This window comes from Dermacentor silvarum, chromosome 7 (genome assembly GCF_013339745.2).
Source record: "Dermacentor silvarum isolate Dsil-2018 chromosome 7, BIME_Dsil_1.4, whole genome shotgun sequence".
Classification (NCBI taxonomy): Eukaryota; Metazoa; Arthropoda; class Arachnida; order Ixodida; family Ixodidae; genus Dermacentor; species Dermacentor silvarum.
The window spans coordinates 121,651,508-121,665,489 of NC_051160.1; the positions used below are offsets into that span (position 1 = coordinate 121,651,508).

The 13,982-nt window shown below is 46.0% G+C and overlaps 1 protein-coding gene across 1 annotated transcript in view; it reads right to left on the minus strand.

Moving 5' to 3' along the window:
- LOC125946952 (uncharacterized) overlaps window positions 1-7,874 on the minus strand; it is a 14,997-nt gene extending 7,123 nt beyond the window's left edge. Inside the window, exon 1 of the mRNA XM_049671167.1 lies at window positions 7,206-7,874. Within this exon, the coding sequence (XP_049527124.1) occupies window positions 7,206-7,871 (666 nt within the window). The 5' untranslated portion in view covers window positions 7,872-7,874. The remainder of the gene's footprint in view (window positions 1-7,205) is intronic.
- Between the last annotated feature and the right edge of the window lie 6,108 nt (window positions 7,875-13,982).

Genomic DNA, 13,982 nt, shown 5'->3' on the forward strand with positions numbered 1-13,982 from the left:
AATTTCAAGCGTAAGGAAGATTTTCAGCCGATGAAACGTACTTCTGAAGTTTTGATAAGACGTGAAAAATCAAGACGAGTACTGAAGGGCGGAATTGAAATATCAAGTTTTATTTGTGAGAATATGGAATTGTAGTTATAGTTACGCGAGATAATCCTAGCGGCCTTATTTGAACTGATTATAATAAGCTGATTAGGTTTTTATGATAAGGTGACCAAATGGAGAGGAAAATTCGAGTCGCGGGTGAAGAAACGCCTGATAAGCTAGCTTGCGGATGTTGGTTGGTGAATTACGTAGGTTCGGCGTAAGCACCTCAGTTGAAGCATTAGCACATATGGTGTAACGTGATGGGTCAGGAAAGGCTTGGTACGAGATTGATGCTTAAGTACTTGCATGGAGTAGCTGAAAAATAGGTATTATTTATGTGACAAGAAAATTATAGATTGAGTGTTTACAAGTGATAGACATTACTTTGCGTTTAGATGAATTTAAGTCATTAACCAAATGTCGACCAATCAGAAATGAGCTGAGGGTGAGTTTTGAATAAGGAGGTGGTCATCGGGGCTGGGTATAGGGCTGGAAGTAATGCAGCCATCTGCGAAAGTTCGCACTCGGGATGCCAAGTTATTGGGGATATCATTCATGTATATTAAAAATAGTAGCGGCCCAAGAACGCTACCTTGTGATACGCCGGAGGTGACCCAGGAAAGGGGCGGAGAAAGGTAGGAAACGATTGTAAACTGTCGGCGATTAGAAAGAAAGGTCCGGAGCCGAGTTAGCGCAACACCACCACAGTGTTGCACAAGGCACAAGGCCTACGCACTCCGATAATGACGTCATGCTACCTGGCCCGACTGGCATAGAATCTAGTGGGAATGCTCACGCGCAAGCAACAGTGATTTTGACGTCACCGCTTTCGTCACGCCAGCCTTGGCAATGGAAATTTCGGACGTCATAGACCAGAGTGCGTAGGCCTGTGCCTCAGGTGATGTTGGTTAGCGTCAGTAAATGTAATCTTTGTGCGGTTAGCTTTGAAATCAGGCGGCAATGAGCTACGCGATCAAACGCTTGAAAAATCGAGGAAGATGCTATCAATCTGTACATTACGGCCCATATCAAAGTGCGAGTCAGTTGTGAATTTGAAAAGCTGTGTCTCACATGACAAACCTTTCTGAAGCCGTGCTGATTAGTGAAAAAAAAGCTCTTGGATTTCACATGGTTTTATATATGAGAGACAATTATATGCTCTAGTATTTTACAACAAATACGTGTTGTGAGATAGGCCGGTAGTTCTCTGGTGACTATCTGTCGCCGTTTTTGATATGGAAACTACTTTTGTAGTCTTCCAATCTGACGGGAGCTCTCCTGAAGTTCGTGACTGTCTGAGGATGTGAGCCGTAATGCTAGAGCACAATTGCTAGAAGTCATAATGGTGTTCTTGTACTTATAGTCCAAGTCGGGAACATCAGGTAGGCTGGAGTAATCTGTGCTAAAGATACACGAAAAATACGTGTTGAAGCACGAATGACACTTATTGTCTGGAAGGGCATGTGGTCGCTATCATGTAATTGAGAGATGCTTTCCCAAAATTTAAGGGTTGAAATAGAGAAGAGTGGATATTATGTGAGAAATACGCATCTTTAGCAATGCATTAAGCAGAGTTGTAGTTTTTTATTGCGATATCCATTATATGGACACCCCAGGCGCATTTTTGCCGTCGCCGTCGGCATCGCCGAGATGTTCCGTATAAAGCCCAAGGGCGATAACACCGTCGCCGCGCGCCGTATGCTGTATGTGCGAGTGAAAGCATGCGAGGGGAGCGACGATCGCGGCTCAATCAGGTGCGCGCGGGAGGAAGGCGGAGAGCAAACGCGCCGTCTTTCGTCGCCCGAAAGTCCGTGGGGGATGGAAGGGAATGAGGAGGGACGGCGTTGTGCTCCGGCACCAACTGCGTATTGCGCGACCGAGTGCAAGAGGAATGGACGATCGCGGCTCAACCACGCGCGTGAAAGGGAGGTAAACAGAGAGGCAGCGCGGGAGGCAGGGGAGGCGGCTTCTACTCCGCCAACTGCGTACTTTGCACGGCCGCGCGCGGTCGCGCGCGTCGCATTTTGAAAGCGATTTGCAGACGGCTCATACCTTTGTGCGCGCTGTGTTTTCGCGCCTCAGTTTGCGTTGAAGCGATAGACAGCACGAAGGTCACTTCGCTTGCGGCTGCTGCCGCGCCTGCTCACGTAAGTGTTTTGGCGGCGAGTGTCCGCGGTCATCGAGTGTGATGTGTTCATGCTTGCTTGTGCGCGCGGACACCATGCTTGTTATTTCAATTAGTAAGTGAATGTTTCCAAGTTGATACGGCCGATAAGACTACTATTCTTACTTCGTATAGCTGTCTATTAATTTGCTATCGCAATCGATGCTTGACCTTCCGGGAGAAACTGCGACTTTTTTAAAACACTGATTGTATTTTTTCCCAAGCCGATGGGGGTGCCAAATAGTTATCACTCCTCTATACGCGTTTCCTTTTGTTTCGAAATCGCCGAAGGAACTATGTGAACCAGTGGTTCGATTTATCATTGCATATTTTGATTACTGGATGTGCTGTTATTCTAATGAGCGTAATTTGTCTCGAAAGAGTACCCTGTTTCTTTCGACTGTTCGATTGTAAAAGGAAGAAACAAACGCATTGTTACAAAATTTTCAAAAATTCTAGGTCCGCATTAATGGTAGCACAGTCACCCTTGTATAGTTGCGAACTGTTCTTTTTTTTTTTTTTGCTATACCCGTATATGGTAACCGAATGTTAAGGAGTAATTGGCGTAAATTATGGTCCCTAAATTCACCCAAGAATGTTATCTGCTAAACTGTTTCTGCGGTGGTTGTAGGTATTAAGTCCAATAGTTTCAACCGCGAGTGGGTTGGTTGGCAATCTGGGAGAAGTTGAAGTCTAGGGTTAAATTAATTGTAATGACATTTGGTAGAGGTCAGCTTTTCGCAGTCGATGTGGGGAAAATTAGCATCCCCCAAAAGATAATTCATATCCGCTCGACAGACCTCAATTGCATTAACAATACTGTTGCGAAGATCGGTGACAAAGGTTTGGTTTGAATCAATGGACGGTAACAGGCACCAATTAGTACTTTCGTAGAACAGCCTAGGCAGGTGATCCAAACGATCGTGAGATTTGAGTCTGAGTTAAGGTAAGCAGATGTAGTCATTTTTTTAATCGCAAGGGTGACGCCACCACCTCGCCTGCCAAAGCGGTCAATGCCGGTATATATTGCAGGCGCTCCGAGGGAAAGAAACTGGTCTCTAATGTGAAGGTGATTGGACAGCGTAGCTGTAACGACACCTAGAACGATTTCCATTGCGACGTGGCTTGAAATTATTGACATGGCGAAATTCACATGCACTTTACCTAATTATTAACCAAACACACTTGATAGGCCTGCGATTGATTTGTGCCTCTACTTCGTGCACCTACAAGAGTGGACCGGAGACAAGCGAAATGCACTGAACCACAGTTGATCACACACGGAGGAACTAAATCCGAATTCTACATCGAGAAATTCTTCTTAAATTTAGATTTACATCATTGAATCGATTGATTGCATGCACCTTCGTCGCTTGGCCACGTTGTCAGCTTGACGAGATTCATCATCATCCTGCCGCGCTGGGCGCTTGCGCTGAGCGTCGCTTCAATTTTAGGCTACGATTGCACTACCTCCGGGATCGGCCCACGAAGGAGGTTATTTTTGCCCGTGGACACGAGAAACGCATTGGGGGGTAGAGGTATACAGCTTCGCTGCAAAAATGTCATTATCAGAGATGTCTGGATGCAGCCATGTTTTGGGGAGAATTACCATGTCAGAATTGGCATCTTCGAGGAGGGAGGAAGCTTTATCATGCTTTCATATAGGCTTCGGATGTAGTAAATGATAATGACATTGGAGATTAATGAGGAAAGATCGTGATTCTTGACGGTCGTTGGTGCACGTTCGCCTTCCTAGCTATGTATTCCATTGGAGAACACTTTGCGTGACAATGTCATATACATATGTCGTTGTACCCATACGCAGCCTATCAATCGATAACTTAGGTGGTTTGTTTTGTGTCTTAGCAAATTATATCAGTTTTCTTCTGGCTTGGCGAGCGGTAAACGAGAAGACTTCGCGTATGGAATATGATGAGTCTTTAAGCTTACGCGCAGCTGCAAGAACTTGTTCTTTGTCTTTAAAGAACGCGAACTTTGCTATGAGGGGCCGGTGCTTGTCTGCGTTGTATTTGCCTAGACGATGTGCACGTACAAACTGGGCACCAGTTATCTTTATTTCCTGCTTTCGCGCTCGAAAATTTAATATCTGTAGCTCCGATGCTGCCCAATCCTCCGATGAATCATCTTTAATACTAAAGAAAAGCAAGTTAGATCGTCGCAGCCTGTTTTCCTTATTATCGCACCTAGAAGTTATTGCTATGAACTGAAACAGCACGCAGAACATTGGCTCCCGTGGCCGATGGGTTGGTGCATTATGAAACATTGAGCAAACGAGAAAGCCCGACGAAGTCGAGAATAGCGAAGCACGGTGCTGGCTATCGACCAATCCTTAATGTGGCCTGGCTGGCGCAAATGCGGCATGTTCCTGCGACGACTGCCTCAAATTATTAAAAGTGCGCTTCGAAAGAAAGTGACGATTCTTGCCGAGCAAGTTCGCAGCAGCGGCTACGAGATTTGTTGCATTTAAAAGACGAAGTTAAAATATAGTAATTGCAGAAATGGTTTTTATATTTCTAGCATCAATTGAAAATCCTTCAAATTTCAATAAAAGATACGCAAGGATCACGATATCACATTTCTTTAAACAACGCCTAATAATACATTTATAGGGGACAAAACTGATGGTTTATAGAACACTGTAGAATATAACACTAATATGTGAGTCAGACTTTTACAAACCCTCGTAAACGTTTGGACAATTTTACATAAACTGTATAAATTATTCTATCCCATTTGCCCACTTGAGATGCTCTAACAGACGCAGCATTGGATGCAGTTTACCTAACTGCGATATCTTTTATTCGGAGCTGTGATATGTTTTTAAGTTTCGTTCTTGTATATTTTAAAACTTTACGATTGTTAGCAATTTCCTAAAGGAAGTTTTGTGTTAAATAAGAATTCTGCTTCTTGGAGTTCCTAGAATGTACAATTGTCTCTCAAATGCAAAAAAAAGGTAATTCCAATCAATGCTGCAGTTGCTTCATAAAACCATTTCCGCGTTTTACATATATTCTCGCAATTAGCATTCTTTGGGAACTTCACGAACTTTCAAATAACTGTTTGCGTAACCGTTTTGCCGCCAACTTGGACTACTGGATAGTACGTGGTCTAATAGGTACAGCGTCGGACTGCTGTGCTGAGGGAAGAGTTAAGGGTTACTCTCTTCCCTCAGTTGTGCTGAGGGAAGAGAGTAAGGGGCATCATGCGACCAAAATGTTTCGGCGCTTTCTGGCATGGTGTCTGTTGTAGCCTGTGCATTTCTTCGAAACGTGTGAAGCGAGGTAATACAGCATTACTTCTGCGCAAATTTATTTTTAAGCACTGTAATGTGTTCTCTGTATTTACAAGGCAACTTTTCATATCAATAATCACTTTTGTTGTTTTACTTGTACTTAGAAACACTTTGAAGAGGACCAGTACGAGGGAAATTGACAGGATGGGCGCCTCTGTTAAAGTCAACAGCCCTACATCATCATGGACTATATTTTCGAAGTGAAAAATATTGCTAATCTGTATTTGACTGTCTTAGTTTCATTTACGGTTTTTGTACGCGATATGTATGCAGTGTTGTTTATTTTTTCAATGTAGTTATCAGTGTTCTAATGGTTATTGATAAAATGTTCTGTACTCGCCATCGATGTGTTTGGCTGATGCGACGTATTCGATGGTAGCTGATGTATTCTGGCTGGATATCTTGATTAATATTACCCGCGGTTGCGTTTTCTTGTTTGTATTCTTGTTTTCGATTTATATTGTGTGTAATAGGGTTGACGTACTCACTTGAACCCCCCCCCCCCCCCCATGTAATGAATAAATTAAAAAAAAAACTCTCACTATCCCGAATTGTGTGTCGAGCCTACCTTGCGATTTTTTTTTATCTCGTCTTTCAACATAACCTTCAGGCGCCACACAGTACATATATTTTTCATGTACATATCTATTTCATGATTGATTGTACTAGACATTATAAGTAAATGTATTTTGTGCATCGTTTGGTTTCTTGTGTGTACTACGCAAGATTGACACAGACAAGTTACGTTACATGTTTCTCTACAGCACTAACTAAACCTTATTTTCACATCGCAGTTATTTTTACACCAGCTTAATCCTCTCAGCACACAGTTTTGTGGGCAAAAAAAAGGAAAATTGCGCGTAGATATCGTCAAATAATTGCAACGAACGCGAAGAGCACGCGCAACGCAAGGGAAACTAACCGCCGTGGCCGAGTGGCTGGCTACGGTAAAGGAGGCGTGACGTGTAAACCAAAATACAACAGCGAAAAAGAAAAACTTCCACACACAGGGGGTCGCAAACCTTATATACCAAGCATCGAAGAGCAAAAAAAAAAAAAAAAATAGTGCGTATTTCAAACATACACACGGCATGTTAAATGTAAATTGAATTAGGCAACTTGGGGCATGTTCCCGGCGCCATACATTTACGTCTTGGACCTTCGACGAGTTAACGGCTATTGGTTATAAAGATGTGCAGATGCGATACCGATAAAAAAATCCTCATCAAGGCAAAGCACTTGGAAGTGCGCCGCGAGTAACACTATTTATGAACGCAAGCGTAGCTGAGTCTCAGCTCGTGTGACTCAATATGGCGGCGCCAGCAGGGTTGTCTCCACCCTGGACGGCGGCGCTGGGCATCGAGGCACCCTAGGCACCAGAGAGGAACGCAGCTGCATACACGCCTAATACATAAAACGTCTCTGCGGCGGCAATACGATGTTTCACCACATTGCTTGAATGCTAATCGCATTAACGGCGACATTCGTGGTCAGGTGGGTTCTGTCGGAAAACGTTTTAAAGTTTAATTGTTTAATTTTTTTAGGTTGGCCCCGAGAGCTTCATCTTAGGCGTTTGTCTTTAATGTTCCTTTATCGCCTTGCCGGCTTGCAGAGAGCGTACAACAGCCTACAAGTGCTCACCACAAAGAACTTCTCCCAGGCGGCGACGGCGGCGGGCGTCATGGCCGACTCGTCACTCTCGGTCATCTCGCCCAACGTGACGGAGAAGAAGTGCTCGAAGTGGCCAGCGTGCACCCCTTCCCGCTGGGCGTGGTCGGCCGCGTTCTTGCGCGCCACCTCGCACAGGGCGTCGTAGTCGTTCACGGAGTCGACCATGGCGCTCATCTGACGGCCAACCCCGGCGGCGAACGCCAGGAACTCGGAGTCGTCGCGCAGGTGGCGCACTTCGCGACCCTGGAACCTGGGGAACAGCGCCTGGCTCTCCGGGTGCCGAGTGAACATGGCCAGCAACACGAGGCTGCCGAAGTCCGGGTTCTTCTGGCAGAACTTGTGCCAGGTGTCCCGCAGCAGCGTCTTCTCGCGCTTGGTCATGCCCGTGCGCTTGTCCAGCGCGTTCTTGTGGACGATGTTGCCCATGGCTGGCTTGACGTCGAAGTGGAGTGGCTCTTTCTCGTCCGCCTGGAAGTCCGCGGCACGTATGCCCGTAGTGAGGGGATTGTCCAAGAACGGTCGGTGATTGCCACAATCCGACTTCTTCGTTCTTGTTCTTGATGCTTGCTTCTCGCTTGCCTTCGCTTCTTCTTTCTCGTCAGTTGGGTGATTTGTTTGCCTCTGTGTGTGGCTCATAACCGGTGCGGGGGATGCGCCAAATATAGGATGAATTATAAAAATAATTGCGCAAGTGTAAAAGAAAACTCCAGAGAAATTTTGATAGGTTCTAAGGAAAAGTAAAGCGACGTAACGTTTTAAAAACACTTTAAGGATGAGACATATAAATACCCGAGAAAAATGTTTATTTTCTCTCTAAATGTTGAAAATACACCAAGAATAAGCACAATCAACAAACAGAAAAAAATATTTCGCGGAACCTTTTTCAGCAATAGGGTGAAAACCCATGGCAAGAAACTGGAAGTGGGCTTCACCCCAAGCACCTAAGGCTTCGTTTTCAATTTCTATAGACAGCTCTCATCATATGTGAACCACAGGTGCACATTTAATTTGCTTTACACCACATGTGTGGCCCCACTGCAGCTGGACATCTTGGATCGGCATGTTGTTGCCTCAAAACATGGCTCGTACCCACAGGGGGCATTGGTCACATTAGGTTGTTTGAAATGTGTGCCTATAAAAATACTAAAGGGGGGTAAAGGCAAACATTTAACACATGTCTCCTCTGACCTTGCTTTCAAAAGTCGCGTGCCAAACTTCTTCTTCGTCGTCCATGCAGTGTTCCTGCTCTGAACCAACAAATGACGCTTGCTGCCTGTCATTCAGTGTTGGCGGAAGGCATTTAGCCAGAAACTTCGTACTCCATACAGCAACTCGGCAATGAATCGTAATAACTTTATTGAATCGTCCTGCAGTTTTGACGACCCGGGCTCAGGTCTCCCACGACGGGACGTCGAGATCTTGTGTCAGCGCCGCCTCGCGGGCCTGCTGGACAGCCAAGAGTTGGTCGCCGAGGTCGGAGCTGCGCAGAGCGGCGGCCCACCTCAGCGATAGGGTCTCGGAGTTTAATTCGTTTTTGTGTTGGGCGTTACATTCCCATAGCATGTGTTTGAGTGTAGCTGTTGTTTTCGGTAGCGTTGGCAACTCGGCAAGAAACAAATTTTTTCTGGTATGTTGCCTGTAGGCAACACTCGTCAATAAAGGGGTAATAAATCGAGTGGTTGAATTCAACACAATGAAAGGGTCCATCTAAGATAGTTTTGCCTAATGATGAGAAACATCATCATCATCATCATCATCAGCCTATATTTATGTCCACTGCAGGACGAAGGCCTCTCCCTGCGATCTCCAATTACCCCTGTCTTGCGCTAGCGTATTCCAACTTGCGCCTGCGAATTTCCTAACCTCATCATCCCACCTGACTTTCTGCCGTCCTCGACTGCGCTTCCCTTCTCTTGGTATCCATTCTGTAACCCTAATGGTCCACCGGTTATCCATCCTACGTATTACATGGCCTGCCCAGCACCATTTCTTCCGCTTAATGTCGACTAGAATATCGTCTACCCCCGTTTGTTCTCTGATCCACACCGCTCTCTTCCTGTCTCTTAACGTTACTCCTAAGATTTTTCGTTCCATTGCTCTTTGTGCGGTCCTTAACTTGTTCTCGAGCTTCTTTGTTAACCTCCAAGTTTCTGCCCCGTATGTTAGCACCGTTAGAATGCAATGATTGTACACTTTTCTTTTCAACGACAGTGGTAAGCTCCCAGTCAGGATTTGGCAATGCCTGCCGTATGCACTCCAACCCAATTTTATTCTTCTGTAAATTTCTTTCTCATGATCAGGGTCCCCTGTGAGTAATTGACCTAGATAAACATATTCCTTTACAGACTCTAGAGGCTGACTGTCGATCCTGAATTCTTGTTTCCTTGCCAGGCTATTGAACATTATCTTTGTCTTCTGCATATTCATCTTCAACCCAATTCTTGCACTTTCTCGATGAAGGTCCTCAATCATTTGTTGTAATTCCTCTCCATTGTTGCTCAATAGGACAATGTCATCTGCAAACCGAAGGTTGCTGAGATATTCGCCATCGATCCTCACTCCTAATCCTTCCCAGTCTAAGAGCTTGAATACTTCTTCTAAGCATGCAGTGAATAGCATTGGAGAGATTGTGTCTCCTTGCCTGACCCCTTTCTTGATAGGTATCTTTCTACTTTTCTTGTGGAGAACCAAGGTAGCTGTGGAATCCTTTAGATATTTGCCAAGATATTCACGTATGCCTCCTCCACTCCTTGATTACGCAATGCCTCTATGACTGCTGATATCTCTACTGAATCGAATGCCTTTTCATAATCTATGAAAGCCATATAGAGAGGTCGATTGTACTCCGCAGATTTCTCGATTACCTGATCAACTGATCAACAAGAAGAAAGTAAGGGATATTCGAAATTATAACGTGGGAAAAATTGAGGAAGCCGTAAAATATGGACGCAGCATGAAATCAGTAAGAAGAAAACTAGGCATAGGACAAGGCAAGATGTATGCACTGAAAGATAAGCATGGTAATATCATCAGCAATTTCGATGACATAGTAAAAGCAGCAGAAGAATTCTATACTGACCTGTACAGTAGCCAAAACAGCCAAGCTTCTTCCATTCGAAATAGTGATGAACCGGATACAGAAGCTCCTTCTATAACTAGCGATGAAGTTAGAAGGGCCTTGAAAGATATGACCAGGGGAAAAGCGCCTGGAGAAGATGGAATAACAGTAGATGAGAAACAATGGCATAGTAAATACAAAGGATGTATTGCCTCGTCATTAGTCACAAGGGGGAGGGAGCCAGACCAACGGGATCAGCTTGCTGTTGTTCCCAAGTGATCATCGTCACCCGCATACGGAGGATGGTCCGAAAAGTAGGGCTTTATAGAATAGTTTTAGTCAGCTTTACAATAGGCGTTCGGCGCCTTACGAACGCTAATCCCAAGTGCTTGCGGGACGTTGCGGTGCGCGTCACTTGAACACTTTTAGTTTAACGTATAAAAAGACAAGCCTAAAAAAATGTTAGCGGACAGAGCACCGTATGGCACTTTGCGCCGTGTCTAAGCCAGGACATTCAATTAGCGCACCTCCTGCACAAGCATGTGGAATTTTTTTGAGGCACGCTGCTGGGGTCGCTGAAATGGTCGAAGGAGGGATATCCTGGGCCCGCAGGAAAAAAAGGAGCACGTAATATCGAGTGCACTGCATGAAGAGTTATGGAATTGACGAGAGAAGAAATTGGGGAGATTTGTTTTACCCCCATTGGTTCTGCGCTGTTTTTCACAACGAAGTCTTTAGTGACTTTTTGTACTTTGCCATCTTGTTATACCTGTTGATTCACGAATATTTTCCTCGCAGTGATATAGCGCAAGGCAGTGTCACGTTGTCCCAACGGCCGGGCAAGCCGAAGAAAGATGTGCAGACGCCCTAGCAGCAGATTTTAGAGGAACCGAACCATTGCGCAATCGGCGGGGTTGTTTGTTCCCCTCGGAGCAGTGATATGCAGCTTTCCACCATGCCACGTCTACGACATGCCTTCTGTACGTGGTTCCGCCACGCCGCCAATTAACCTTATAGGGTAATTTTGGTAAGTATTAACCTTTTAGGGTAATAGAGTTTCCTACGAAAGTTACTGTGGGAAAGTGTGGCACCAGTATCTACGGGCGCTTCAAGCATGGTGGCTCAGCCAGCACGCGAAAACTTCATCCTTCTGGGGTCGAACGGCTTTGTGACTTCAGATGTTCAGCAAACTCTTGCGTTAAAAATAGAGTGTACTAGAATAAGGTTGAGTGGCACGAGTGGCCGGGGTGGCGCATGCTTTGCAGCGAAGCGCCTGACTTTTTATTGTGGCTTTGAGTGGATTGGGCCTTATCAAGGTAGCGCCGTTGGAAACTGCTGGTGATGCTGCTCGCCGGGGTCGTTCGTACTACTTCGTGCGCTGGTATTTCAGATCGGGCTGCTCAGATGGTGTCGCTAATTACATATGATGCGTATTTAAGTTTTAAGAATAAATTCCTTTCTTTTGTATTTCATTATATCGCCCGGTGATTGCGCGTGCATTGCGGCGCAGTGTCGGCTTTCATTATAGTTTCCTTGAAGAAGAAATATTTTCCTTGTTCTCCAAGCAGCATACGTGTCTATCGTGTGTATTTTTACGCATATTGTTTTCCATCGGTAGCCATTGCGAAACGTAGACAGAATTGAATTATGAGGTTTTACGTGCCAAAACCACGATTTCTATATGAGGCGGGATCGAATCGTGCCAAAACCACGATTCGACCCCGCGACCTGGTGCTTAGCAGCGCCACACGTGCTGCGTGCTGGGAGAGGCAGCCGCCACGGAATACGCCACAATCCTCTCCGTTTGCACCGCTGCCGACAGCTAAGCCTTCCACCGCACCGAGCCGCTATCGACGAGGCAGCGTACCACGGCTCAGTCGTTGGTTTCCTGCTTTTATTGCGATAGCAATTATATGGACACTTCAACCGGATTTCTGCCGTCGCCGTCGCCGTCGCCGCGAGGTTCCGTATAGATAAAATCTTCGCCGCGCGCCGTATGCCCGAGCGGAAGCGTGCGGGGACGAGCGCTATCACAGAGAGCGACCGCACTCAATCTCCCACGCGCAAGCAGGAAGCGGGAAGCCAGCGCCGGAGGGAGCGGAGGGGGGGGGGGGGGGCGCACTTCTACTCTGCGAACAACCGCGCTCGTCACTCGCCCGCACCGTCTCTTATCTCCACACGGCTCTGACCTTTCTATGCGCTGTGCATTCGCTACGTTGAAGCGATAGCCCGTACGTACTTACCTTCGCCTGCTGCGGCGTATGCGCTTGCTGCCAGCGTTTTGACAGTCGTTGTCTGCAGTCATTCAGTGTGATCTATTCATGTTTGTTTGTGCGCGCTCACACCACGCTTGTTCATTCAGTTAGTAATAGCCGGCCCACATTTTCCAACGCACGCTACAGATGCAATGCTGCCCGGATCGGCAGTGCAGCGCTACAGGTGTGTCCCTTCGCACGCGCTGCCCACGGGAAGCGCTTCTCGTGGTCATCGAGTCTCTCTTCATGTCGGTCTACTTACGCCGCAGCACACCTGCTTACTTAATCAGCTCATGTTTGCTACAATTCATATTGCTACCAAATCCGCTCACCTTACTTCGTATGACAGTGCTGTGTTGCTGTCGCATTCATTGCTTCGCCCTTAGGGCGAAACTGTGACATTTTTTCCTATAACATTGTGTTCTTAGAAATCTTCATCTGAGAACTGTACTTCTCTTTCAAGAACAGCGCATTGCCTTTTCAGTTGTTGTAAAGCTTTTCTCGTTAGATTTCATTCTTCGCTGTGTTAATAAGTCCATAGTCCACCATTGCACCTAACCAATCCCTAACTATACGTTTAGCACTTTCTTTCTTGCCACTATTCGCGCCGTTAACCTATTACTTAATGGTTAGTTTCCTGGTTCTCTTTACCCCCGTTGAGTACGCATGTCCTTTATATCTACCTAAATAACCTAGACGCCCATCTATTTTCCTTCATTTTCCTCCGGCCTTCAGGTTAAATTTTGCTCTGAGCCTCCAGCACTTAAGTGGATAGCTACACAATTTCCCCTAGTACTGCCCCGTTTGATAGTTGTTTTTCCCAGCGCGCACTTGAGGCTAGTCTTCTAACAGCCATTTGATTAAACCTTATCTCCAGATCGCACTTCGAATTTTCAGAACTAATCCGAATTTTAATATGCAGGTCCGCGAACCATGCCTCAAGTTCACATGACTCCCACGTACCTGATTTTATAGAGGTGGCATTCACGAAATCTAATTCATTTCTCATTGGAGTGGCCTACAGCGCTCTTTGCAATGCCAGTCTTTTCGAGGAGGCGCTAGAACACATTGTATGCGACTGCCCTGAATATAATGTTCAGAGACCGTCCCTGGCGTCCGTTCTAGCGCACCTTGACAATAGAACAATGTCAGTTGAAACGATTCTCACATCTCGTCGACAGAAGACATCGCAGCTGAAGGCGACTACTTAGGTTTTTAAAAGAAACGGGCTTGGACAAGCGGCTGTGACAGTGATGTCACGCACCACTGCTGTCCAGCTCGGCCCTCGACGACCAGCTCAAGCTGATCCAGAGAGCAGAGAAGATGGCAAGAGCCAGCGGAGCCCTGGACTAGGGGCCCCGACCATTAGCGATGCCCCATTGGGGGCAAGACAAAACTATCTTTGGATTAAAGTTTATCTATCTACCACGCAAG